Below are 27,018 nucleotides of genomic sequence, written 5' to 3' on the forward strand. Positions count from 1 at the left end.
ACCTTCTCAGCCTCAGAGGAAGGCAGTGGCAAACCTCTTTTGAATAATAATTTTTCCCAAGAAACCCGTAGTGGTAGAGCTGCCATAAGCTGACTGGAAGACCCAAGGCAATGTGATGTCCTCTTCCCATCTCTTTCCCATCTTTCTCTAGGTCGACCCAGATCAAGACCTACTCTTGGGACAACGCCCAGGTGCTGTTGGTGGGCAACAAGTGTGACATGGAAGATGAGCGGGTGGTATCGTCGGAAAGGGGCCGCCAGCTTGCTGAACACCTGGGTGAGTGACCAGCATGGTTTTGGGGGGAAGGGCCTCTTGTGTGGGCTGCAAAAGGGGACTTAATGCAAGATTAATGCATTTCAGGATTTTCAATAGGCTCACAGGCTTCCCAGGAGCATTTTTGGCTGGTGGCTAGCTTGAGCGCCAAGCAGGGTCCCCAGCTGACCTACCAGCGCTGCTGTGCCCACAGCCTCCTTGCCTGGGATGGTTTTCTCTTCTTCCTCCCCTTCTGGTGCAGTTCCAGTCCTTAAGCCTTCTCTTCTCCTCTTTCTCCAGGGTTCGAGTTCTTCGAGGCCAGCGCCAAGGACAACATCAACGTGAAGCAAACCTTTGAGCGCCTGGTGGACATCATCTGCGAGAAGATGTCAGAGTCCTTGGATGCAGCTGACTTGGCAGTGACCGGTGCCAAGCAGGGCCCCCAGCTGACTGACCAGCAAGCCCCTCCACACCAGGATTGTGCCTGCTAAGAGACTTGAGTGTGGAAACTCCACCCTTCCCTAAATTTTCCTGGGACCCCCCCCCCCCGTCCACCCACCCACCCCACCCCTGCCTGCCTCGTGCCCCCGATCCTTGGCAGCTTTTGCTCCCCCGTCCTCACCACCCACTCCCACATCCAGCCCCATCCTCTTCCTTCTCCCTTGGCGTTCGGGGGGGAGGGGACTCAGACCCGGAGTGTGTCCAGCCTTCTTGGAATCCTAAACGTCGCTCCCTTCAATCTTTGGGTGGGGGCAATATGTTCCCACCTGCCTTTTGAGCCCCAGGGAGATTTTGTTTGGATGGAGGTGGAAGGAGAGGTAGAGCAGGAATTTTAGCAGCCCCTCGTGGCTTTATGCTTTTATTCACGTATTTATTTATGTATTTATTTATATATTTATACTTCCCCTCTGTTTATATGTCTGACTTTCTCTACCTCTTCCTCCTCTCTTTGAGCGTCCCAACCCGCTCTGGACCACCTCTGGCTGTCAGGGCAATGTTTGTGTTTTCACAGGCAGGAGTACCTGTGACATGGAAAGTTCCTGTCCCCTTTCCTTCCCTCTGTCTCTTTTGGGTCATCTTGGCTCCAGGCAAGATGTTCCAGATGATAATTCCTCCCCTGAGTTGAGTGCCTGGTCCAAAGCGGGAGATGGTCCCTAATTCTGCTAAGTCAGCATTTGAACCTTGTATCTTTTAGCTTGCGCCTGGCGATTGCCACCACCGCCTTCGCCATCTGACACACAGAGACATGATAGGTATTTTCCCCCAGGGGGGACACCCTTTGGTTCCAAGCGACTTCTCCCCACAGCCACTCTTGTGGATTTGAAGGTCTCGTTTTTGCAGGTTTGGCAAAGACTGAAGCCTGTGCCTGGCCATACCACTTTTCTCCGCAAGCAGAGGCACACAATATTGGGTTTTATTTTACTTGCCCCAACCCATTCAACATCTCTGTGTGTACAAAGTGTGTTTCACAGAGAAGGGCAGACTTGGAGTTCTGTGTGGACTGGTACTGGCATGTTGTTTGTGATATATGTGAAACTACACATCTAGTCTGAGATGGCACAGGTCATGTTATGCTTGGGTTTCTTGGACCTTGGTGGTTAGAGTGGCTGTGGCAGACGCGTGCAATTGTGTCCTCCCTAACTTGGTCCCCCCGCCCTCCCAGGGAAGTATCTTCTAGTTGTTCCACCCAAGAGGACAACTCTGCCCTTTCCCACTCTTGGTTGTATAAAAGATCTCCGAGGCTTGCTTGATCCTCCTTCCCGTCTTCCTCAGAGTACAGAAAAGAGAGAGGGGAAGACTAAGATGTTCACTCCTGACCCCTGTAAATAGAAGTAGGCTGTGATGTGCCTGTGGACCTCTCATTGCTGTGCCGTGGCTTGTGATGTTTTTATGTTGTTGTTTTTTTAAAGGTATCATCCCTGGTGGCAAACACATGGCACCCCACCATTCCTGATCCATCTGCTGGAGCAGGAAGAGGGGTCTTGGTTTGATCTTGCCATTCCCAGAGCTGTGAAACAAAGTTCTGGACACCTGGCTCTTGGTTCCAACACATCCCAACCATTCCTGCCCTTGTGCTGTGCCCCATCTCCAGAATAGGGACAACTGTGTGTAAATCTACACATGTGCAAGTCTAGAAATTTTAGTCAAAACGCTGACCCAAAAAACCTGAGTGGACTTATCCATTAAAGTAAGTAATCCATTAAGTACTGTACTTTAACTCTTTATCAAAATAAAAGCCATCCCCTGGTGAAAAGCAAGAGCATAATTCCTCCTTGGAGTACCTAAAATAAGCACCAACACACACCCCACTCTCTTATCCATCCAACCTTTACTGTGAGGACAGTTATACCTGCTGGAATTTTGTAAGTTCTTTGGCATTTTTCTTTGCTCCATCCTTTACATCCTTTGTTACAGGCCCCTAGGTTTTACCCTCGACTTATCCACAGGTCACATCAAAATCTATGATTTGGGCCCCGAAAACCTGCCTTCGACTTACAGTCAAGTATATATGTTAATTCCCCCCTCACTCACACACACTCATGGGAGAGTCAGAAATCAGTTTCTCTCCTTGGACTGTAGTAAGTTGATTACTGTTTCTCTTTAATTAGGAAAAATCAATGATTTGGCATACTTCCCCCCCCCCCCCAAAAAAAAAACAACAAGGCAAATAAATTAGGAGGGATAGGATCTCAGTTTGGATGTCAGCACCTGATTCATCACATGTTCATCACTGGTCCAGAGGGAGTCTATTCTTCCTCCATAAGATCTGCTTCTCCCATACAGGTCCTGCCCGGGGCTGAAGGATAGAAGAGGCAGCATTCCTTTGGTTTCCCTTATCTGCTAGATTCCAGTCGGGCAGATTGCTCATTACAGCGATAAGTTCCTGCCTAGACATTCAAATACTTTTTGTAAAGGGCGCAAAGTTCCCAAAGACACAGAAGAGTTGGTGTCAGAACCCAAACAAGTCCTCCTTCCATCCATACAGACCCGTTGACACTCCTCATCCAGATGTTGGGATTTCAGCACTGCAAGGTTTGGAATCTTCCTCCAGGCTGAGGGACAGATGTTTAGGCTAAAGAGAAAGAGGAAGAAAATGGAAGCTAAGAGGCAAGATCCAGGCAGCAACTTTTAACCCAAGTTGGCAGCGTATCCGGCTGCCTGGTTGCAACTAAGTGTGCCGATCAAGGTTGCTTCCATTTTTAGTTTTCCTTCTGGTATTCGAGGATGGGGATGAGTCAACTCCAAAGGAGGAAATGTGATAATGGCTGGTATGGAGTTTAAGTGCAGTGAGAAGGGGGTGGAGAGAGTTGTGGGGAGATGATGTGTCTCTCTATTTTGCTGAGATTCAACTCCCAAGTCTGCCTGAATTGTTGTCCCTGCTGCTCAGAGGGAGGCAACCAACTTAACTGCCCAAGGGTAGCTTGCCAGAGCAGTGAGAATGGGGCTTCTTTGAGTGGCAGTGAGCTGTAATAGTCCTGTGGTTAGCCCCAAGCCTCTCTCCCTCAAACACTATTAGAGATACACCCCCATGTCCATTTTGTGTCTCCCCTTGTCTGCAGAGCAGAGCAAGGAATCTGTTCCTTGCCTCTCCACAGGGAGAAATCTCATCATCACTGGTTTTTTGGCCATTGCCTCCCCCAGCCCCTGAATACTTAATTGCTATTGCCAGTTAGCCTTACCCAAAAATACCAAGAGAATGGAGGCACTGCCTTGCCCTGGTTGTGTTCCCAATTGAGAGGTGTGTGTATGGAGAGCACCTGTCTTTCAGGAAAGGAAAAAGGCATCTCTGGGCCTTCTGCTGTCCAGAGCACCCTACAGTGTCCTCAGCGGTTTCCTCCACATCCACAGATCTGGATTAAGGGGTGATCAGGGAGGGAGATGGAGAAAGAAGAACTCTAGCCCCTTTAACAGGGAGGAGGTCTAGACCAAATAACCTTTCCCTCCATAGAGAGCAAGGACCATCGTTGAACAATGGACAGAGAGACAGACAGAGCAGAGAATCCACAAAAACACGAGGAAGAACTTTTACGATAAGAGCTGTTCAAGAATGGAATGGACTGCTTTGGAGTGTTGGATTCTCCTCTGGAGGTCTGTAAACAGAGATTGGATGGGCATCTCTTGGGAGTGCTGTAATTGTGTGGTTAGAGAGCTAACGTGTAGTGCTTTGAGCATTTGACTACAACTTTGGAGACCAGGGTTGAAATCCCCTATGTGGCATGGAAACCCACTGAGCGACCTTGGGTCAGCCACTCTCAGCCCCAGAAAAACCCATGATAGGTTCACCTTAGGGTCGCCATAAGTTCCAAACAACTTGAAGGCACACAACAACATGTATTTTGTTTGGCAAGGGGCTGGAGTGGATGGCACCTGCAGTCCCTTCCAACAATTCTATGATTCCATGTCAGAGCAGGGCAAATTTTTGATTGTATGAGCTCTTCAACAGTGCAATGGACTGCCTTGGAGAGGGGTGGACTCTCCATCTTTGGGAGTTTTTAAAGATCGGATGGACATATTTCAGGACTCCTGTGGTTGTGTATTACTGTCTGGCAGAGGGTTGGACTGGGTGGCCCTTCCAATTCTGTGCCTGGTCCAGTCAACAATTCTGGTTCATTGTCTCCAGATAAAGCGGGAATAAGCCACCCTACTCCTGCACCACAGTCTAAGGCACAAATTCCTCCCTGAAGTTATCCCTCGTGGCTGCACTCACCCGATGCTTCAGGTATGACAGGTAGGTGTCCCAGCCAAGAGTGATGACGTTCATGTAGATCACACGGTACTTGGGGGACAGGAACAGGAAGTTGACCAGCTGGGCCGGCGGCCACACACACCAGTCCATCTGGGGAACGGAAACTAGGTCAGCCGCTCTGGTGGCACAAAAGGGAACCAAGAACCAGGGTGACTCAAGGGGAGAGAAGACCCACCTTGTAGAACTCCCAAAAATTGTCCTCCAGCTCCTGCCAGCTGTGCTCCAGAGTCTGCCCTTCCATAGTCCCCATCCCTGCAGGCAGAGAGCAAAAGGAGGCGACAGGAAGGGCTGTGTACAGATCTTTGCCCCAGAAGGCCAGGCTTCAAGAAGGAAGAGCCAACTCTCCACAGGGAGCTCTGGAATATGGGGGGGGGGGGGGCTGTTGCTCAGGGGCCAGTTCCCACTTTGCCCACAGGAAATAACAGTGTCAGTCTGTTGCATCTCCAGGAAGGGCTGAAAAAACTAAAACCCTGGAGCTGCTAGTGAGTGCTGAGACAACAAGGCTTGATAAACCAGCAATTTTACTCTAATGTGGCAGCTTTCTTACGAGGAGTGTCATTTCTTTTCAGATAAATCCACATTGATACTACTATCAATGGTCAGATCTCTCTATGGCAGGGTAAGCCTAGGCCAGCTGCTGTGAAGCATCCTCCACAGTGGCTTCCTGCAGGCCATTAAACTTTTTATGGCCAAAGTATGGACACAACTGTTATACGGGGCCCAATTGGGACCTTACATTAGTATAACTGCCCTTGAAAGAGTTCAAACAAAGTTCTTGAGGAGCATATTCCAGGTTGCTCACTGAGTTCCAAATGCCCTACTGAGAAGGGAAGCAGGGATAAGCAAAACCGCTTCTAGTTTATGGATAAATAGGTGATTGCCCCTCTTTTAATCAAATATCCTGGACATACTGATACCTTTTATTTATGATATCAATTGGACAATCAGGACCCAAATGATGCACTTAAGGTAGCAAAATTCTGTTATATTATGTGCAAAATGCATCCCCAACTGGCTGGTGACAACTAATGATAGCTGCTGGAGTTGGACTCTAATGTTTGTTCCTTGAATCCTGTTCTAATAATTGTACTGTACAATTATTATTTTGTTATCATTTTATTTATCGTGTTTTATACTGGTCAATGACTGAATAAACAAGGAAGGCTAGTATGCCCCCCTTACTTTCCTTCTAAGAGCAAGCAGCAAATACCTTTTTATTCAAATCAATGCTTTTGGCATCCAGAGATTTCTTTTCAATTACACTTGTCCTTCCATATTCGCTACATGCAGTATTTTTCTCATTGTGGGCAGCTCTAAGAACCTCTATTTTAATAGAAAGCATGTCGTTTTCAAAGAAATAGCCACATTAATGTGTTTCAGCAAGTGAAAAGGTGGAGGAATGAAGGTACACCTTTGAAGCTGATTTATTATAGAATGAGCTTTGGCCTGTGGAGGCTCATGCTGCAAATAAACAAGTCTCAAAGGTGCTGGTGGATTCCTTTATCTTGGCTCCCTGTTTTCCAGTGGAAGGCATAGAAATGGCAAACATGAGAAATGCATCCTATCTGAAGGCCTGTTTGTAAGAAATGCCTCCACGTCTTCCTCGCCAGTTTCCAGATCAGCTATGGACTTTGGTCCCTGAGGAAGGCCTCTTGCTCCGTGGTGGAGCAACTCATTTACACACCAAGAGAGAGGAAGGTGGGGAGAAGCCCTTGGAGTGCGCTCCATCCGAGCGCAGCATTGCCAGATTTGACTGGTGGCTGCTGTGGCTCCAGCAGTTCATCAGGACTAGGGATTCTTCCTGGGACAAGTCTCCCATTCAGGAACTAACCAGGCTCAGTTTCCAAAAACAGACAGGGCCAAGCAGGGTATTATGTATTTATTATAATTTGGAATCACAGAGTTGGAAAAGACCTCAAGGGCCATCAAATCCAACCCCCTGCCATGCCAATTTACTTTATTTATATGCTGCCTTTCTCCCAAAACAGGACTCATGATAAAATAAATCGCACTCGTGTGTTCCGGATTGTTCTGTGGCTAGTAGCTACACTTTTTAACGTTCCCCTGATCAGGATTGTTTGGGCGGCGTATTCCCTGCTATCGCTCTAACATACAACCGTAATGATAAAACTGTGACGGAGAAAGCAAGATATAAAGCCTTGATTATACCTGGCGGCATAAAACAAAACATCTCAGCATACAAAACCAAACTAAAACCAGCAGCAAAGGTATGAGCGCAGATGTGCGAAAGCACTAAGCACTGAAAGCAGTTCCTAAAAATACGTGGGGGGATAAAAATGGCATTGTACTGGCCCTGAAAAGATCACCCACGTTGGCCCCAGGTGAGTATCTTGGGGCTCTGGGGGTATTCCTCAAGCAGGGGCTGCCACCTACAAGGCCTCTCTACCTGAGAGATACAGTACCAGCCCCAAGGCACAATCCCCACACTAGACCATGAAGCCACTGGTGGATTTGCAAAAGCAGTAGGGGCAGAGTGGTGGAAGAAGCCATTTTGGAACGCAGACTTACCTGTGCGGGCCAGATCCTGCTTGTGTTTGGGGTCCTTCCTCATCTCCCAGGCTTGCCGGAGCGTGTCCCCTGCAGCCAGCAGCCGCCCGCAGCTGACCGTGTTGGTGACCAGGAGGAGGCAGCCATGGAAAAGTGGCTTGCAGTAGGCAGAGACCCCCACAAAGAGCTGCCTGCCTCGGGCCAGCATCACCCAGCTGGCGGATGCTCAGGCTGGTTTGCCTCCAGGCACTACAAGAGCCTGAGCAACAAAGAGAGAACCAAAGAGAGGTGATAATGATAATAATAATAATAATTTATTTATAGCCCACCCAATCATAAGGAATCTGGGCGGGTGGCAGCAATAAAAATACATAGAGAATACAATAAAGTAAATACAATACATTAAGATAAAACAGAGCGACATACCGTAAGTCACAGTAATTCACAGCGAGGCCTGATGGAGCTGGGCCTGTCTTTCTCACTCCCAGATGAAGATGAGTGGAAGCCAAACAGAGCTCTGGAAACCATGTCTTACAAGCAGCACTAATGGTCCCTGTTCGCTTTTGGGAGTCACTTTTTCAAAAAAACATCACAGGAAAGAGCCAAGCAACTTTATGAGTCTCACCAGTGGTTTCTGGGTACATTTTTACAGACAGTTTGATGGATTTTTCAATCTACATTTTGTTCCCAATCCTAAGGTTTTTTCCCTCCTTCAAAACAAAGTGACTAAGAGAATAGCAACAGGCAGCAGCAAGTTACTTTTTCAGTGTCATAATGACTGATGGTTTATGGACATAATGAAAGATTCTATTCTATTTTAGGGTCATAACGAGTAATAGGAATTAATACCTTACTAAAAATTAACTTTCTAATCTTTGCTGCTTCCTGGGGAGGGACAAGTCTGTAGTCACCCAGCGAAGAGAAACCCTCTATGTAATAGTATTTATACGATAGCCCTGTTTGAGGAAGGCGCAAGCTTGTCTTCTGCTGCTCCAGAGAACAGGACACAATGGAGCAATGGATGCAAGCTCCAGGAAAAGAGATTCCAGCTTAACATTAGGAGGGACTTCCTGAGAGTAAGGGCTTTTTGACAGAGGAACACATTCCTTCCTCGGAGATTGCAGCGGAGTCTCCTTCCTTGGAGGCTGTTTTTAAGCAGAGGCCATCTCTCAATGGGGATGCTTTGACGGGGAGTTCCTGCAGGGCAGAATAAAGGGGCTGGAATGGATCAGGGCCCTTTTTTGGGCCTCTTCCAAGTCTAGGATCCTGTGACTCTGTTTCTAAACTGCAAATCCCAGGATGCCAGAGCAGCTAAAACGGAACCCTAGCTATGACCTATGCATTACCGTTCCTTCTTCCCCATTAGTTTCCTCCCTCCCCAACTGTCATCTTTCGGCCTCTGAGGGAGAGAGAAGGCTGGCCCAGTACCATCAGGGGCTGGCCTGAAGAAAGAGGCTCCTCCCTCCCCAACAGTCATCTTTCGGCCTCTGAGGGAGAGAGAAGGCTGGCCCAGTACCATCAGGGGCTGGCCTGAAGAAAGAGGCTCCTCCTCCCTAACTGTCATCTTTCGGCCTCTGAGGGAGAGAGAAGGCTGGCCCAGTTCCATCAGGGGCTGGCCTGAAGAAAGAGGCTCCTCCTCCCTAACTGTCATCTTTCGGCCTCTGAGGGAGAGAGAAGGCTGGCCCAGTACCATCAGGGGCTGGCCTGAAGAAAGAGGCTCCTCCCTCCCTAACTGTCATCTTTCGGCCTCTGAGGGAGAGAGAAAGCTGTCCCAGTACCATCAGGGGCTGGCCTGAAGAAAGAGGCTCCTCCCTCCCCAACTGTCATCTTTTGGCCTCTGAGGGAGAGAGAAGGCTGGCCCAGTACCATCAGGGGCTGGCCTGAAGAAAGAGGCTCCTCCCTCCCTAACTGTCATCTTTCGGCCTCTGAGGGAGAGAGAAGGCTGGCCCAGTACCATCAGGGGCTGGCCTGAAGAAAGAGGCTCCTTCCTCCCTAACTGTCATCTTTCAGCCTCTGAGGGAGAGAGAAGGCTGGCCCAGTTCCATCAGGGGCTGGCCTGAAGAAAGAGGCTTCTCCCTCCCTAACTGTCATCTTTCGGCCTCTGAGGGAGAGAGAAGGCTGGCCCGGTTCCATCAGGGGCTAGCCTGAAGAAAGAGGCTCCTCCTCCCTAACTGTCATCTTTCGGCCTCTGAGGGAGAGAGAAGGCTGGCCCAGTTCCATCAGGGGCTGGCCTGGAGAAAGAGGCTCCTCCCTCCCTAACTGTCATCTTTCGGCCTGTAAGGGAGAGAGTAGGCTGGCCCAGTTCCATCGGGGCTAGCCTGAAGATAGAGGCTCCCCCCCATAACTGTCATCTTTCGGCCTCTGAGGGAGAGAGAAGGCTGGCCCAGTTCCATCAGGGGCTAGCCTGAAGAAAGAGGCTCCTCCCTCCCTAACTGTCATCTTTCGGCCTCTGAGGGAGAGAGAAGGCTGGCCCAGTACCATCAGGGGCTAGCCTGAAGAAAGAGGCTCCTCCCTCCCTAACTGTCATCTTTCGGCCTCTGAGGGAGAGAGAAGGCTGGCCCAGTTCCATCAGGGGCTAGCCTGAAGAAAGAGGCTCCTCCCTCCCTAACTGTCATCTTTCGGCCTCTGAGGGAGAGAGAAGGCTGGCCCAGTACCATCAGGGGCTAGCCTGAAGAAAGAGGCTCCTCCCTCCCTAACTGTCATCTTTCGGCCTCTGAGGGAGAGAGAAGGCTGGCCCAGTACCATCAGGGGCTGGCCTGAAGAAAGAGGCTCCTCCCTCCCTAACTGTCATCTTTCGGCCTCTGAGGGAGAGAGAAGGCTGGCCCAGTACCATCAGGGGCTAGCCTGAAGAAAGAGGCTCCTCCCTCCCTAACTGTCATCTTTCGGCCTGTAAGGAAGAGAGTAGGCTGGCCCAGTTCCATCAGGGGCTAGCCTGAAGAAAGAGGCTCCTCCCTCCCTAACTGTCATCTTTCGGCCTCTGAGGGAGAGAGAAGGCTGGCCCAGTACCATCAGGGGCTAGCCTGAAGAAAGAGGCTCCTCCTTCCCTAACTGTCATCTTTCGGCCTCTGAGGGAGAGAGAAGGCTGGCCCAGTTCCATCAGGGGCTAGCCTGAAGAAAGAGGCTCCTCCCTCCCTAACTGTCATCTTTCGGCCTCTGAGGGAGAGAGAAGGCTGGCCCAGTTCCATCAAGGGCTGGCCTGAAGAAAGAGGCTCCTCCCTCCCCAACAGTCATCTTTCGGCCTCTGAGGGAGAGAGAAGGCTGGCCCAGTACCATCAGGAGCTGGCCTGAAGAAAGAGGCTCCTCTCTCCCTGTCATCTTTTGGCCTGTAAGGGAGAGAGTAGGCTGGCCCAGTTCCATCAGGGGCTAGCCTGAAGAAAGAGGCTCCTCCCTCCCTAACTGTCATCTTTCGGCCTCTGAGGGAGAGAGAAGGCTGGCCCAGTACCATCAGGGGCTGGCCTGAAGAAAGAGGCTCCTCCCTCCCTAACTGTCATCTTTCGGCCTCTGAGGGAGAGAGAAGGCTGGCCCAGTTCCATCAGGGGCTAGCCTGAAGAAATAGGCTCCTCCCTCCCTAACTGTCATCTTTCGGCCTGTAAGGGAGAGAGTAGGCTGGCCCAGTTCCATCAGGGGCTGGCCTGAAGAAAGAGGCTCCTCCCTCCCTAACTGTCATCTTTCGGCCTCTGAGAGAGAGAGAAGGCTGGCCCAGTACCATCAGGGGCTGGCCTGAAGAAAGAGGCTCCTCCCTCCCTAACTGTCATCTTTCGGCCTCTGAGGGAGAGAGAAGGCTGGCCCAGTACCATCAGGGGCTGGCCTGAAGAAAGAGGCTCCTCCCTCCCTAACTGTCATCTTTCGGCCTCTGAGGGAGAGAGAAGGCTGGCCCAGTACCATCAGGGGCTGGCCTGAAGAAAGAGGCTCATTCCTCCCTAACTGTCATCTTTCGGCCTCTGAGGGAGAGAGAAGGCTGGCCCAGTACCATCAGGGGCTGGCCTGAAGAAAGAGGCTCCTTCCTCCCTAACTGTCATCTTTCGGCCTCTGAGGGAGAGAGAAGGCTGGCCCAGTACCATCAGGGGCTGGCCTGAAGAAAGAGGCTCCTCCCTCCCTAACTGTCATCTATCGGCCTCTGAGGGAGAGAGAAGGCTGGCCCAGTTCCATCAGGGGCTAGCCTGAAGAAAGAGGCTCCTCCCTCCCTAACTGTCATCTTTCGGCCTGTAAGGGAGAGAGTAGGCTGGCCCAGTTCCATCAGGGGCTAGCCTGAAGAAAGAGGCTCCTCCATCTCTAACTATCATCTTTCAGCCTCTGAGGGAGAGAGAAGGCTGGCCCAGTGCCATCAAGGGCTAGCCTGAAGAAGAAGAGCCCTCCCTCCGGTCCATCTGCCTTTGTCCAGGCCTCAGAGGGAGAGAAGAATGCTGGACCTGATTCCCTCCCCCCTCACCATTCCCTTCTCCTTTTGTGTCGTGTCTTTTAGATTGTAAGCCTGTGGGCAGGGAACTGTCGGTTATCCCCTCTATTGTAAACCGCTCGGATTCCCAGTGATTGGGCGGTATATAAATAAAACCTATTATTATTATTATTATTATTATTATGACAGACCAGTAGAGTCCAGTCCTTGGCCAGATATACTAATACGAATACTAATAGTTGTAATATTGATTGATGCCCCTGTGAGTTCTGTAAGTGACGGTGCTCTCTTTCCTTTGTCTTTTGGATTGGATTGCACTCTTCTCTGTCTCCTTATTGCTGTAACTGCCCGGATTCCTTGTGATTGGGCCCCAGGCTATCAATACATCATGATCATGAGGATGATGAGGATGATGAGGATGACCCCGCTCGCTCTCCAGCCAAGGCTCTCAAGGCGGCTTACAATGTGTCCCTTAGGCCTTGAGGCCTCCTTGGTCCAGAGGAGGCTGGCCATCCTTTGAGGATGCCCTGAGGATGCATGCCATGGCTCTCTGTGAGGCTGAGAGAGTGTCACTGACTCTCCTTCATGTCCAGCAGAGATGGGGTTCTGGCCCCGCAGAAAGGAACGGCATTCTGCACATGTTCAGGGGCGCCCTGAGCCCTCTCCCCCTCCCAGCTGCTTGACCCCTGACCTCTCACCTCTGCCCTCCCTTCCGCTAGGGCAGCGAAACGTGCTCCTTCTACCGCCGCCAAGGAGGCTTCCAGAGGGACGTTGAAGGTTCTGTTGGCGGGTGGGCGGGGCCAGGGGGGTCACGTGTTGTCATGGCAGCCGCCGAGGAGGAAGTGGAACTGGACTACAACTCCCATGATGGTCAGGCCATTATTAACCCAAATAATCTAAAATGTTAACATAGGCTGCATCCACACTGGAGAAATAACCCGGTTTGGCACCGTTTTAACATGTTGTCTGGCTCAAGGCTATGGAATAATACAATATTTTGGAATTCATGGCGGTTAAACGAGGCAAAGGAAAAGTGGGGCCTGCGCATGCGTGGCGAGGGAAGCGGCGAAGTGAGGGGAATGAACCAGACCGGAAGTGGGACTCTCTAGCCACTCCGCTTCCGGCCTTTTCGGTAGTTGCGTGACCTATTTTAGTCCCGCGCGCATGCGCACTGGCGTCCGTGGCTTTGTTTGAAGAAGATGGCGGGAAAGGCTCATCTTCGCGGGTGAGGGAGGCTGCAGAGATGGAAGGAAAGGAAGGAGGCAGGGAGAGGCCTTCGGGGTCTGTCGCTCACTTTTCTCGCCCTTTTCTCTCCTTAGGAAGGCCGTCGGGCCTGAGGCGGAGCCCGGGGCACGGCCCAAGCAGAGAGGTGAGCAGCATTGGTCCTTTTGTTTGAGCCTTCTTTATCACTGGATTCCTTTGCATGCCGCCTTTCTCCAGGGGAGGACCCAAGGCGGCTTCCAGAGAGGGATGAAAATGGCCCCCATTACATCCACACTGGGAAATAACCCGGTTTGGCACCGCTTTAACTCTTTTTCTGGCTCAAGGCTATGGAACTCTGGGAGTTGGAGCTCTGCTCCGCTCTGGGCCCACAACAAACTCCAACTCCCAGAATTCCATAGCCTTGAGCCAAGGCAGTTAAAGCGGTTCCAAACTGGGTTATTTCTCCAGTGTGGATGCGCCTTAATGTGCTTCAAAGCTAAACCTGGCAAGGAAAATGTCTGCACACTTTTCAGGGAATGCCCTTCCTCCCGCAATTAAACTAAATTAAACATAATTTTAATTACATTTTTGTTCTAAAGTAATTAAATTAACCCATTAAACCGCCTTAATGCACTTCATTGCTGAGACTGAAAGGGAGCATTTCCACACCAAGAAGTCCTGGCCTTTAACCAAATTGCCTTCCTTCCTTCCTTCCTTCCTTCCTTCCTTCCGCAAGGTGTCCATTTGCCTCTTAGAAAAGCCACTTGGCTAAATAAGGGATTCATTGGCCATTTGCCTCAGTCTTCCATCTCTCTTTCTTTTCATTTCATTCTGGCTGTGTCTGTTTCTTTGTTTGTTTGTTGTCTTTAGGGGGGAGAGTCGTGCCGTCCAGATACATGGACTATGAGAAGAAAACCAGGATGAAGGTGAGGCCCAGATTTGGAATCATTTGTTTCCTGTTTCCCTGTTGTCCTTAACAACTGTAAGGCCTTGGGCATAAGAAAAGCTGGCCATTTGCCTTTTTAAAAGGGAGCAACCGCATTGTTAATGTCATGTAAGTCTGAAGACCAGAGAGTTAAGCTGTTCTGTCATAGGAGTGACTTCGGACCCAAACACCCTGCAGAAATAATCCAGCCTGAGACTGCTTTAACTGCCTTGGCTCAGTGCTAGCGGATCCTGGGAATTGTAGTTTATTGTGTCACCAGAGCTCTCTAACAGAGAAGGCTAAATGCCTCACAAAACCACAGTTCCCAGAATTCCCTAGCATTGAGCCAGGGCAGTGAAAGCAGCCTCACGCTGGATTATTTCTGCAGTGCGTTTTAACCCTGCAGAGAGTCACCTCTCTGTTCTTATGAGCTATGAGCCAATATTGCTCACAAGTCAGACCTTGGTTTGTTTTCTGCTTCTGCATGAACCGAATTACATCCAGGAATGCAGAGGAGACTCCTTTTTCCCTCTAGGCAGCCCCCTTTTCTCTTCTAATTGAAACATACAGGCAGGGGTTTCCTTCCTTTTATGCTTTGCTTAGAGAACCATAGATACTTTCTGAGGGTTATATAATAGGACTGGAGGAAAGTAAAAAGTGGTTGCTAGCCTCAAAGAGTACAGATTTTGGGGGCTTCTTATTCACCCCCAAAAAAGGGGGATCAGGAAATGAGAGGGGGATGAGTTGGTGCCAGTGTTATCTTTTTTGTTAGATTTTGAATAGAGAATGCAAAGAGAAATGAATTTGTATTACCGTATATACTTGACTCTAAGTCGACCTCATGAATAAGTCGAGGGTAAGTTTTGGAGCCAAAATTATGGATAATTAATAATAATTAATAATTTGTTTTATTTATATACCGCTATTCCAAAGATCATAGCAGTGAACAGCAAGTAAGCTAATTAGCAAGTAAGCTAATTTGCCCCCAACAGTCTGGGTACTCATTTTAGTGACCTCGGAAGGATGCAAGCCTGAGTCGAGCTATGGATCTTGCTATGACCTATCGATAAGTCGAGTGTAAAATTTAGGGGCGCATAGCAAAGATCTAAAGGATGAAGCAAAGCAAAACAATGCCAAAGAACTTATTAAACTCCATCAGACATAACTGCTCACTCTTTAGACTGGATGGATGAGAGAGTAGAGGAGGTCAGTGCTTCACATATTATACTTTTGCTTTTCACCATGAGATGGTTCCTTCTTTTAAATAAGAGTTAAGATACAGTACTTAAATTGACCCATGGATAAGTCAGCTCAGGTTTTTGGGGTCAATCTTTTGTCCTAAATTTCTAGACGTATACATGAGTGTGTATACACACACACACACACACACACACAGAGAGAGAGAGAGAGAGAGAGAGAGAGAGAGAGAGAGAGAGAGTAGTTCATAAGACTGGGAAAGGTAATTATGAGGGCTAAACTTCCCCTTCTTTCTCCTTGCAAAGTAAGACCTACTGAAACCAGAGGAGCTTTCTCTCATGTTGATATGCTCTGGATTGGGAGGCAAGACTCCGATGTGCATTGGCTGATCACAGGAGTGTGTTCACACATGCCCTCGCATGCATCTTTCCCACATCCTAAATCTCCACAGTGGTCTTGTAGCAGGGAGCTGCTATCTTATTCTGTGTGTGTGTGTGTTTAATTTGCAGTCTGCCTCAGAGACCAGCTTGTCCTTGCTCAAAGGTGTGGAACAGGTTGCCTCTTCCAAAAGTTCATCCGTTCAGTTTCAGAAATGTAAAACTTCAGCAGGTGGGTTTAGTCTTCACTGAGCTCATTGCTGCTTTTTTCATTTAACCTGCATTTCTTGATAAGGATTTCTAAGGGAGGCTTCCTAATTTCACTACACAGAGATTCCACCTAAACATTGGGAAGACCTCCCTGATGGTTAACGTTGTTCAGCAATGGAAGACGTTGCTGCTGCCTCAGAGTGTGGTAAAGGGCCTGAACAGACAGCCCAAAATACAACTGGTTCGGGTCACTTTGGAGGTATGCTGTTTCAATGACACACACATCTTAAGAGGCCAGAAACTGCGCCAATGCTGTGCTCTAGTCCTTAGCACCGAAGCATGGCTTTGGCGCAGCTTTGGCCTCTTAGGACGCATGCATCCTTTCAACAGCATACCTCCAAAGTGACATGAAGCATCTTTATTTTCGCCTGTATGTTTGGGCCCGAAGTCTCCTTCTTTGGAGGCTGTTTTGAAACAGAGGTTGGATGGCCGTGTGTCACCGGGAATGCTTTCGTTGCTCTCTCTGCATGGCAAAAGGGAGTTAGACTGGATGATCTTTGGGGTCTCTTCCAACTCTATGGCCTGTTACAGACTGCCAAAATAAAGCTGCTTCGGGTCTCTTTGGAGATATGCTGTTTAAATTATGCATGCATCTTAAGAATCCAGAAGCTGCACCAAAGCTGCACTCCAGTGCTTAGGAATGGAGCGTGGCTTTGGCGCGACCTCCGGACTCTTAGGACCCATGCATCATTTAAACAGCATACCTCCAAAGAGACCCAAAGCAGCTTTATTTTGGCAGTCTGTAACAGGCCTATGATTCCAGAAAACATTCTGGGCAACAGCGTCGTTTGTGGCCCTGGCTAGAAGTGGTTGAGCACTTCTAGATCTGGATGAAGAAAGTGATCCAAATGACAGCCTACAGTGCTCAGGGCTCCTCCTGGCTCTGTTATGTGGAAAATGTAGTGCTTCTTAGCAGAACTTCCATAACGTTCCTTGGCCATCTGACTAGAAAACCTCTGGCAGTTGTTATTAGCCTTTTCAAGCTTTACTCTTTAGCAAAAGGCTGCCTGTTTCTTAAGGCAGCTTGTCAACCATTTTGGCTACTATATTCAGCTTAGGTTCAGACTGTCTAAAAGATTGTATCTCCCTTTACGACCCTATCCAAGTTTCAAGATCTTTGGGAGAGGGTTTTCTCTCTGTTCACCACCACCATCATTGTGGCTGGCAAGGACCTGGGAAACAGGGCCTTCTTGGTGGCTGCTCCTGGACTGCAGCTCTCTGGCAAGAGAGGATTGGTTGGCCCCCTCCCTGCATCCCTTTCACTGACAGGCAAAGACATTCTGATTCAAATACTCCTTCAGGTTTTAATTGGTTGGGATAGAACAACTGAAACATTTTAATGTATTCTTGTTTTAAGTTAATCCTTTTAAGTGGGTTGACTTTAATGCTTTTTTAATTTTTAGTATTTCAGACTGTTTTAGATGCATTGTATTAATGTGTGGCTGTAAATAAGATAACTAAGTAAAATGTTGTTGGCCTGCTCACTCAGGAGCAATAGAGGCTTCTATCAAAAGGGACACAATCTGGCAGGATGAGGAAATGAAGCAAGGTCCGCAAAGGGATCCTTGCTTATGAGGAACCTCTAAGGAGTGGGCAAAGTGCAGCCATCCAGATAATAATAATAATAATAATAATAATAATATGTTTTATTTATAGACCGCTATTCCGCGATGATCATAGCGGTGTACAGTAAAATCGTAATACAATACAAAATACAGTTAAAGGAGGGAGAAGTCTCGTCCTTCAGGCAGTCCCTGATGTTGCTGGGTCTGCCTGATCGCTCCCTCTGAGGCCGAGATGACAGTTAAAGAGGGAGGAGCCTCTTCCTTCAGGCAGTCCAAGATGTTGCTGGTCTGCCTGATGGCTCCCTCTGAGGCCGAGATGACAGTTGAGGAGGGAGGGGCCTCTTCCTTCAGGCAGTCCCTGATGTTGCTGGGTCTGCCTGATGGCTCCCTCTGAGGCTGAGATGACAGTTGAGGAGGGAGGGGCCTCTTCCTTCAGGCAGTCCAAGATGTTGCTGGTCTGCCTGATGGCTCCCTCTGAGGCCGAGATGACAGTTGAGGAGGGAGGGGCCTCTTCCTTCAGGCAGTCCAAGATGTTGCTGGTCTGCCTGATGGCTCCCTCTGAGGCCGAGATGACAGTTGAGGAGGGAGAAGTCTCGTCCTTCAGGCAGTCCCTGATGTTGCTGGGTCTGCCTGATCTCTCCCTCTGAGGCCGAGATGACAGTTGAGGAGGGAGGGGCCTCTTCCTTCAGGCAGTCCCTGATGTTGCTGGGTCTGCCTGATCTCTCCCTCTGAGGCCGAGATGACAGTTGAGGAGGGAGGGGCCTCTTCCTTCAGGCAGTCCCTGATGTTGCTGGGTCTGCCTGATGGCTCCCTCTGAGGCCGAGATGACAGTTGAGGAGGGAGGGGCCTCTTCCTTCAGGCAGTCCAAGATGTTGCTGGGTCTGCCTGATGGCTCCCTCTGAGGCCGAGATGACAGTTGAGGAGGGAGGGGCCTCTTCCTTCAGGCAGTCCAAGATGTTGCTGGTCTGCCTGATGGCTCCCTCTGAGGCCAAGATGACAGTTGAGGAGGGAGGGGCCTCTTCCTTCAGGCAGTCCAAGATGTTGCTGGGTCTGCCTGATGGCTCCCTCTGAGGCCGAGATGACAGTTGAGGAGGGAGGGGCCTCTTCCTTCAGGCAGTCCAAGATGTTGCTGGGTCTGCCTGATGGCTCCCTCTGAGGCCGAGATGACAGTTGAGGAGGGAGGGGCCTCTTACTTCAGGCAGTCCATGATGTTGCTGGGTCTGCCTGATCTCTCCCTCTGAGGCCGAGATGACAGTTCAGGAGGGAGGGGCCTCTTCCTTCAGGCAGTCCGTGATGTTGCTGGGTCTGCCTGATCTCTCCCTCTGAGGCCGAGATGACAGTTGAGGAGGGAGGGGCCTCTTCCTTCAGGCAGTCCCTGATGTTGCTGGGTCTGCCTGATGGCTCCCTCTGAGGCCGAGATGACAGTTGAGGAGGGAGGGGCCTCTTCCTTCAGGCAGTCCCTGATGTTGCTGGGTCTGCCTGATCTCTCCCTCTGAGGCCGAGATGACAGTTGAGGAGGGAGGGGCCTCTTCCTTCAGGCAGTCCCTGATGTTGCTGGGTCTGCCTGATGGCTCCCTCTGAGGCCAAGATGACAGTTGAGGAGGGAGGGGCCTCTTCCTTCAGGCAGTCCCTGATGTTGCTGGTCTGCCTGATGGCTCCCTCTGAGGCCGAGATGACAGTTGAGGAGGGAGGGGCCTCTTCCTTCAGGCAGTCCAAGATGTTGCTGGGTCTGCCTGATCTCTCCCTCTGAGGCCGAGATGACAGATGAGGAGGGAGGGGCCTCTTCCTTCAGGCAGTCCAAGATGTTGCTGGGTCTGCCTGATCTCTCCCTCTGAGGCCGAGATGACAGATGAGGAGGGAGGGGCCTCTTCCTTCAGGCAGTCCAAGATGTTGCTGGGTCTGCCTGATCTCTCCCTCTGAGGCCGAGATGACAGATGAGGAGGGAGGGGCCTCTTCCTTCAGGCAGTCCAAGATGTTACTGGGTCTGCCTGATGGCTCCCTCTGAGGCCGAGATGACAGTTGAGGAGGGAGGGGCCTCTTCCTCCTTAGTTTTGGCTACCTTATCTCTCTTCTGTAAAAGAAACAAAATAGGGAGTGTACCATTCCTTGCAGCCACAGTGGGAGCTACACTGTCCCCACTGAAATCTGAGGCTCTGGCCTAACAGCTCCCAACCGTAGGAGAACATGACTTTTAGTTTGGGCCTCTCTGTTTGCCTGCTTTCCAGATAAAACCTGCTTCAGGACAGCAATTTCAAAGGTCAGCATAAAAGGCTCTAGAGAGACAAAGCAAACTTTGGTGAGTGATGCCAGGTCACAATTGTTGTTGTGTGTGAGCCATTCGTTGACGATGGGAACTATGTCCAGAGCTATGCCATTGCTGCCTCTGGATCTCGCTTCCACTGTGGATAGGATCTGGGCAGCTTCCTTCATGCTGACTTGCTTCTCAACTGTTCTGCAGTGTGACACATGAGCCATTTCCCTAACCTAAGGAAAATGGCCATGGTCTTTGGGATGACTTTTGCCAATTATGGAATTCTCTACCAGATTATGTGCACTGATGACCACCAACTTGGACAGCCTCAAAAAATAACTAGGTCAATTGACGGAAAATAAGGTTGTCAGTGACTATGGGGTATGATGGCCATACGTTAGGTCTGTTAAGAAGGAAAACTTCTTTTTTTCTTTCAGTCACCTGCCAATACCAAAGATCTGATTGAGATGCTGGATTCGCAGTCATTGCTGTTAACCTATGCCTCCATCAAGGTAAATGGCTTGCAGGCATCAACTGCTTAGTTATCCTTTAAAGATATATACACGAGCGAGTAAATGAAAACTTTTTGAGTGGCCTGGCTTTGTGACCTTGAACTTAGAAATCTTTTACCATAATAGATGGAGAAAAACCTTGCCCACCTGGAAGGGGAAGCTGAAAGAAACCTGCTCACTCTGTCCAAGGAAGCTGAAAGGCTCCAGATAGAAGCTCAGAGAAAGAAGTGCTTGCTGGAGCATCTGAAGCAGGAGAGCAAGCTAAATGAAGCTGTGGACAGACAGGTCAGGCATATGGCTTTACATCAATATTTGTATGCTGCTTCCATAAGTACTGGGATATTCCAAGGGGGAAGGCATGTGTATTACCATGACCTGCCAATACAATTTGTCACATTTCTGACTAATGGTGACCCTAATGTGAATCTATCATGGGGTTTTCCTTGGCAAGATTTGTTCACAGGGGATTTGCCATTGGCCAGCTGTCCAGAAGGTACCTCAGGAAGCCATAGGCAGGAGGATGGATGTTGACAATAACAAATGAGAATCAAGAAAAGCTTTCAGTAAAGATAATATAATCCATGCAATGCAGTTGAAAAAAGGTTAAAATGTGCTCAACCATGGCAACCTGCTGGGTCACCAGACACACACTCCTCAAAGAATTCTTGCCAAGACAAATCTTTTAGGATCACCGTAAGTCGGAAGAAGCTTGAAGGCACATAGTAGCAACAACCATAAATCCATGCAGTGAATAGAGCAACATAAGTGCCTCCCATTTCTGCAGAGCTAGAGTCTTCACATCATAGAGACTGCAGCTGTAGTGCAAGTGCAGTTCCATTCACACCTTGCAAGAGGTTTGTTTTGTTTTTACTGCAGCTGCCAGTATCCCACTGACTGAGGAATTCCGGGAGTATATGCAGTATACAAACAAGGAAACTATGTGCGATGGCATTTTTCTTCAAGAGAGGTTGACTACAGAAGCATGTTCTGAATTTGGTGGTTCTTGTATGTTGGGAAGATAATGGAAAGGGTTATGGGAAATTTTATGTGAGATAGAGATTCTGTCTAAACATTAGGAAGAGCTTCTTGACCGTAAGAGCTGTTAGACAGTGGATCACACTGCCTCGAAGGGTGCTGGAGTCTTCGTTTGACCTTTTTAAGCAGAGGCTGGATGACATCTGCTTTGGTTGGGTATTCCTGCATTGCAGAGGGTTGGGCTCTTCTCCAAATCCATGGTTCTATGATTATTAGGGGTTCTAGCTCAGTTGGGGTTTTGGGGTGACCTCCCATGACTTTCCTTTGCCCTCATCCCTAGCTCAAAGCCCTTGGCCCTATAGCTGAGCAGTGTGTCCACTTCCGAGAGCAATACAAGCACTTTGCCATAGCCCTGGAGTCAACAAGGCATGAGCTGCCTATGAAGGAGATCTACACGGGAAGGGACAAAGACCAGTACCTTGGTATGGAGAAATGCAGTGCTTTCTCACTGCCAGCCTGTAGTAGTAGTAATAATAATATAATAATAATATAGTTTATTTATACCTCCTGCCTTTCCCACGGATCGAGGCGGGATTACAACCTTAAAAGACACTTAGTACAATTTATAATCAATACAACAATAAAATACTAACACTGAATTTATCAAGAATTCCTATTAGTTCTCTAAAAATTACGACTCGTCCATTAGCAAACAGTCAGAGTGAAGGAAGAGCAGTCGTCATAACTTTTTATATGGAATTCAGTGGATAAGCCCACCGGAAGAGATCCGTTTTGAGTGCCTTCTTCAAGGCCTCTAAGGTAGTAACGAGACGGATCTCTTCCGGTAAGTCATTCCATAATCTTGGGGCCACGGCAGTGAATGCCTTATGTGAAGTTGCCATTAACCTGGTATTATAATATTCTAGTAAGAACTTCCCAGATGTTCTGAGAGTGCGGCGCAGATTATGTAGGGAGAAGCGCTCCCGCAAGTAACTTGGGCCCGAGCCATGTAGGGCTTTAAAGGTAATAACCAACACCTTGTATGGCAACCAGATACCAATTGGCAGCCAGTGAAGAGATTCAGTATTGGTATTATATGGTCAAACCTAGAGGTTCCGGTGACCAATCTGGCTGCTGCATTTTGAACCAAATGAAGCTTCCGAATTTGGTACAAGGGTAGCCCCGCGTAGAGCGCATTGCAGAAATCTAACCGAGAGATTACCAGTGCAAGTACTACTGCTTCAAGGCCCTTTCTGTCCAGGAAGGGACACAGTTGGCATATCAACCGAAGCTGATATCAAGCACTCCTGACCGTCGCATCTATTTGGAATGTCAATTGTAAGGATGGTTCCAGGAGTACTCCCAAACTGCAAACCTTGTCCTTTAGGGGAAGTGTGACCCCATCCAGGACTGGATGACAGAACTCCATCCCTGGACTTGGGGTACCTATTGCGAGCACCTCCGTTTTCTTTGGATTCAGTCTGAGTTTGTTTTCCCTCATCCAGCCCATTACCGATCCAAAACAGGCATCCAGAGGAGAGATGCCATCTGTAGTCACTGCTATAGTCGGGGATATAGAGAAATAAATGTGGGTGTCATCAGCGTACTGATGACACTGCACCCCATATCTCTGGATGATCTCTCCCAGCTGCATCGTCTAAGTGTTGAAAAACATGGAGGACAGAATGGCGCCCTGAGGGACGTCAGATGTCAGCTCTCTCTTGGAAGAGCAGCTGTCTTCCAGCATCATCATCTGGAATCTGCCTGAGAGGTAGGAATGGAACCACTGGAGCACAGTGCCCCCAATACCTAATTACCTGAGGCGTTCCAGAAGGATACCATGGTCTATGGTATCGAATGCTGCTGAGATGTCCAAGAGCACCAGCAGGGTCACACTTTCCCTGTCGATGCCCAGACAGGGATCATCGACTAAGGCGAGCATGGCGGTCTCAACTCTGTATCCCACTCTGAAACCAGTTTGAAATGGGTCTAGATAATCGGCTTCATCCAAGACAGCTTGGAGCTGGAAGGCGACTGCCCTCTTGATCACCTTGCCCAAAAATGGTAACAGAGAGACCGGTCTATAATTGTTTCTCACCAGGGGATCCAGGGAGGGTTTTTTCAAGAGCAGTCTAATGACTGCTTACTTTAATTGTGATGGAAATTTTATTTATTTATTTATTTTATTTATTTATTAAATCTTGCCTTCCTGAGAGATGCATTGATTATAGATTGTAGTAATGTTTTTGTTGCATCCCCTCACTGGGCGGTCAACCATAATGGGCAAGGATCAAGAGGGCATGTCGTCCTCCTGACACACCCAAGAATCTTGTCTACTTCATCAGTATTTACAAACTCAAAATGATCCAGTCTAACAAGGCACACAGAGTCACTGGATATCTCTCTTCCTATCTCTGCTATAATGCCGGCGTCCAGATCAGTCCTTATCCAAGAGATTTTATCCGTAAAAAAGTTATTAAAAGCATCACAGCAGGCCTTAGTTGGTTCAAATAATACGTTTAGGGTGGGAGACGGTTGAGTTAGCTCTTGACCACCCTAAACAGCTCTGCTGGATGAGACTCAGCGGAAGCAATACAGTGTGCCTGTGTTATACGTGGTGCGCTTTACGTAGTCTTGAGCGTATGCGCTCAAGCCGTGGGGCACGCGCAGGGCACAAAGGGCAGCGCATCCCATTCAAATGAATGGGTGCGCGTGCCATGTGGCACCGCCACACACAAACCCCATTATTTCCAATGGGGCTTGAGCATAGGCGGAATTTGCCTTACATGGCGGGGTCCAGAACGGATCCCCCACGTAAGGCAAGGGGGATGTGCAGCACAGAAGGAACAGATTTCCTGGTGTAGCGCTTTGAAATCTTTTTTAACATGTTATGTTTTAACTATGGTTAATAGTTTAATTTGGTTCTCACGTTAGCTTTTTCTATGTTTTTAATAGTGAGCTTTTAAATGTGGGAGCCACCTTGAATCCTAATCTTGAGAAAAAGACAGGATAGAAATGAGGCTAATAGTAGTAATAGGACAGTTCTTTCCCAGTATGCCATATGATCAAAGCACATGAAACTTCTGCAAATCTGCATAAAACTAGCAACAGCTTGATGAAAACACTGTGTTTCTAAACATTTACGAGACATCCCCAATCTTTCAGTGTAGGCTACAAAACATTAGAAGTAAGTAAAGACTTACATAAAAGCAACCATCCTTTTTTTCCTGGCCTGAGTGAAGAAAAGTGTAACTGGACACACTTAGTAAGATTCCCTCCCTCCTCCTGGGCCACTTGGAGTGAAATGTTAAAGTAGGCAACTTGCTATTCCTAAGCTCGTTTCAAGCAGGAAGAGTAGTGTCACTTCACTAAGTGTTACGGCCACTGAGCAGACTCCTTGCTAATGGCTGCCTCTTTTGACTCTTCCTTTGGGTAGCTGACTTGGAGAAAGAACTGGCTGCCACACAGGAAGCGTTGAACGAAGCCGTGCAAGAGCAGAGTGCCAGAAATGCCAAAGCACTAAGCATGGTGAAAGAGTTGGAAGAGGCCTCCTTTGAAGTGGATGCGGAGCTGCCAAGGTATTGAGCAAAGCAGAGCAGAAAGACAGATGTTTTGGAGTGTACAGGTCTTATATTTGGATGTGACAGTTGTATATATCCTGCTGTTCAGAGTATGCATTCTTCCAAAATGGCTCATAGCTAACAACAGTCTTTCCTAAAGGCACAACAGATACTGCTTTTTATTGTTTTAAAACAAAGTTTAAATAAGCTCACTCAGGGCACTTCCCACAGGGCAGTCCATTTGGGGCAGACTCTGGGGTGCTATTCGCCTCTTTCTCTCTTGTCCATGAACAGATGTCACTGCCTCAGGGAAGGTGGCCTTAGCAAAGGCCCAGATGGTTTGGGCCAGGGATCCATGAAGGATAACCCTGGTGTGGAACCTCCATGTTCAACTTAATGCATTTATATCCTGCTCTTCAGGCTTGCAGAGAGTCAGTTAGTCATTTCCCTGCCCTCAGGCTTACAATCTAACAAAGACATGACTCAAAAGGAGAAGGGGCCTATGTCCAGCAGTTCTTCTCTTTCTCCCAGCCCTGGACCATGGCATAGGAGGGAGGGTTGCTCTTCTTACTTAAGAGAGGCCTGATGAAGCTGGCTGGCCTTTCTCTCCCTCTGAGGCTGGATGATCTCAGATGACAAAGAGGAGGGCTTTTCTTCTTCTTTTAGGCTGGCCTTTCTCTCCCCATTTTTGGGAAAGTGTCTTCAGCCAGGAATGGAGTGGAATGCCACTCTTAAATAGAAGACACATGATTTCAATGAACCTCAGAGTTTCCCTTAGGTTAGGATCTCAACATCTTAGAAATGAAAAGAGCCACAAGGGCCATCTAGTCAAACACCAGGAATCCACAACTAAAGGCCTCCTGCAAGATGCCCATTGAACCTGTGTTGAAAGATCTCCCTAGGAATTCTTAACTTTTTCACCAAGCCTTGTCATGGGGCTGGTATTTCTGCTCCTTCCCCAGTTGTTCCAACCCATTCTTCCCCTTTCTCTTCCTCAGGACTTTTGCAGATGTGCTGGACCTCTCTGCAGATGTGAGCAAGGAGACCTCACTGCACCATCAAAAAATGGGGGAGGACTTGGTGGATCTGGAGACCATGAAGCAGCTGTACTTTAATTAGGCCCTTTTTGAAAGCGGCTTTTCCTTGGTTGTAGGAGAAGGTAGGAGGAGGATATTAAGGATGACTTAAGAGAGGAGTTAAAGTAAATGGGGAAGAGGGAAAGAAAGGTAGATGAAGGTAGGGAAGAAGAAAGATTTGTGAAGGCCATAAGTAGAAGGTTTAAGTAGAAGATGAAGGATATATCACATATAAAGGAAAGAAGAATTAGGAAAAATAAAGGTTGGTCCTTTTCTATTGAATTAGTTGGTTACTTCCTCACTCCTAAGTATATGTAAGAACTTAAGGTATTGTTTGAATATAATGGTGTGTATGTTGTATTGGATTGCTTTTTTTAACAATAAAGTATATTAAAAAAATTAATTTTTTTAAAAAAGAAAGCAGCCTTGAGTTGATGACTCCCACGAATGAAGGGCTGTCCCTCCTGTTCCTTCGGCCAGGCTACAGCGTTCGGACAGAAGCTGCCATCGTCCTCTGGGTCGAGGCACAACGTCACATGCCATGGCTGGAGAGACTTCAGAAGAGGGCACTGAAGAACTGGGGGCAGCTTGGCACCAGGCACTGAGAGACGAAGAGGCACAAAAGGAGCACTTTGCACTTCAGGTTTTCCTGCCATTGTTTTTGTATTAAAACACTTTTCCTCATGATCAATTCCAGGTTTCTGCTGCCTTCTTTGGGGAAGAGTCAGGGATGATAACCTGTTCCTTACTCTATAGTGGGGAGCAAAAGAGGTCTTGTAGCACCTCTTGAGACTAACTGAAAGAAAGAAAGAGGTTGGCAGCATGAGCTTTCTTAGACGTAACTCTACTACCTCAGGTGCATTTGGGCCTCAGTTACTTCCTCAGCCGCATTGCCAAGGCTCATGCTGCCAACCTCTTTCTTTTGCTGAGTCTCAAAGGCACTACAAGAGCTCTTTACATAATTATTTTACATACTAACACAGCCATATATTTGAATTCGACCAAATGTTCTTTTTAGTCTTCGTGCAATCTGCCTTTTAAGTCCCACTTCTGGGAGAAAGGTCTGAGTCTGGAGAAGGTCTCTCAAGGTCACATATTCCTCATGGAGTGCCAGCCATCTCTGTCCAGAATGATAGTGCCAAAGGCAGCCAGGGCATGGTCGGTTTGCTCTCAGGGCTTGGGGGAGTTTCCTAGGGCTGCATCT

General features: G+C 48.5%; 3 protein-coding genes across 3 annotated transcripts in view; 2 read left to right on the forward strand and 1 right to left on the reverse strand.

Annotated features, from left to right (window-relative positions):
• Positions 1-2,510, forward strand: part of LOC149284568 (ras-related protein Rab-3A-like) — a 24,826-nt gene extending 22,316 nt beyond the window's left edge. Inside the window, exons 4-5 of the mRNA XM_089496575.1 lie at positions 152-276; positions 553-2,510. Of these exons, the coding sequence (XP_089352701.1) occupies positions 152-276; positions 553-743 (316 nt within the window). The 3' untranslated portion in view covers positions 744-2,510. The remainder of the gene's footprint in view (positions 1-151; positions 277-552) is intronic.
• On the reverse strand, positions 2,461-8,830 carry LOC149284569 (mpv17-like protein 2). Its single transcript, XM_089496576.1, has 5 exons — positions 7,934-8,830; positions 7,529-7,766; positions 5,175-5,251; positions 4,961-5,089; positions 2,461-3,325 (listed from the first exon to the last, which is right to left on the reverse strand). The coding sequence occupies exons 2-5, from the start codon at positions 7,713-7,715 to the stop codon at positions 3,254-3,256; spliced, it is 465 nt and encodes a 154-aa protein (XP_089352702.1). The 5' UTR covers positions 7,716-7,766; positions 7,934-8,830; the 3' UTR covers positions 2,461-3,253.
• Positions 8,831-13,210: 4,380 nt separating this feature from the next.
• Positions 13,211-26,505, forward strand: LOC149284570 (HAUS augmin-like complex subunit 8). The gene is made up of 8 exons (XM_089496560.1): positions 13,211-13,272; positions 13,977-14,032; positions 20,129-20,203; positions 20,330-20,488; positions 21,519-21,660; positions 24,615-24,756; positions 25,737-25,770; positions 26,232-26,505. Exons 2-8 carry the CDS (start codon positions 14,003-14,005, stop codon positions 26,247-26,249), a joined length of 600 nt encoding a protein of 199 aa, XP_089352686.1. The 5' UTR covers positions 13,211-13,272; positions 13,977-14,002; the 3' UTR covers positions 26,250-26,505.
• Positions 26,506-27,018: the final 513 nt, after the last annotated feature.

This window comes from Sceloporus occidentalis, unplaced genomic scaffold (assembly GCF_023333645.1).
Source record: "Sceloporus occidentalis isolate IW3139 unplaced genomic scaffold, rSceOcc1.0.p SCAF_91, whole genome shotgun sequence".
In the NCBI taxonomy this organism is placed as follows: Eukaryota; Metazoa; Chordata; class Lepidosauria; order Squamata; family Phrynosomatidae; genus Sceloporus; species Sceloporus occidentalis.

Coding starts and splice junctions, on each gene's coding strand:
- LOC149284570 (XM_089496560.1), top strand. CDS start 14,003: ATGGACTATGAGAAGAAAACCAGGATGAAG. Junction 20,489..21,518: donor ATGAAGCTGTGGACAGACAG/GTCAGGCATATG, acceptor CCTCATCCCTAG/CTCAAAGCCCTTGGCCCTAT. Junction 24,757..25,736: donor GTGGATGCGGAGCTGCCAAG/GTATTGAGCAAA, acceptor TCTCTTCCTCAG/GACTTTTGCAGATGTGCTGG.
- LOC149284569 (XM_089496576.1), bottom strand. CDS start 7,715: ATGCTGGCCCGAGGCAGGCAGCTCTTTGTGGGGGTCTCTGCCTACTGC. Junction 5,252..7,528: donor GCAGGATCTGGCCCGCACAG/GTAAGTCTGCGT, acceptor CTCTGCCTGCAG/GGATGGGGACTATGGAAGGG. Junction 5,090..5,174: donor ATTTTTGGGAGTTCTACAAG/GTGGGTCTTCTC, acceptor TCCGTTCCCCAG/ATGGACTGGTGTGTGTGGCC.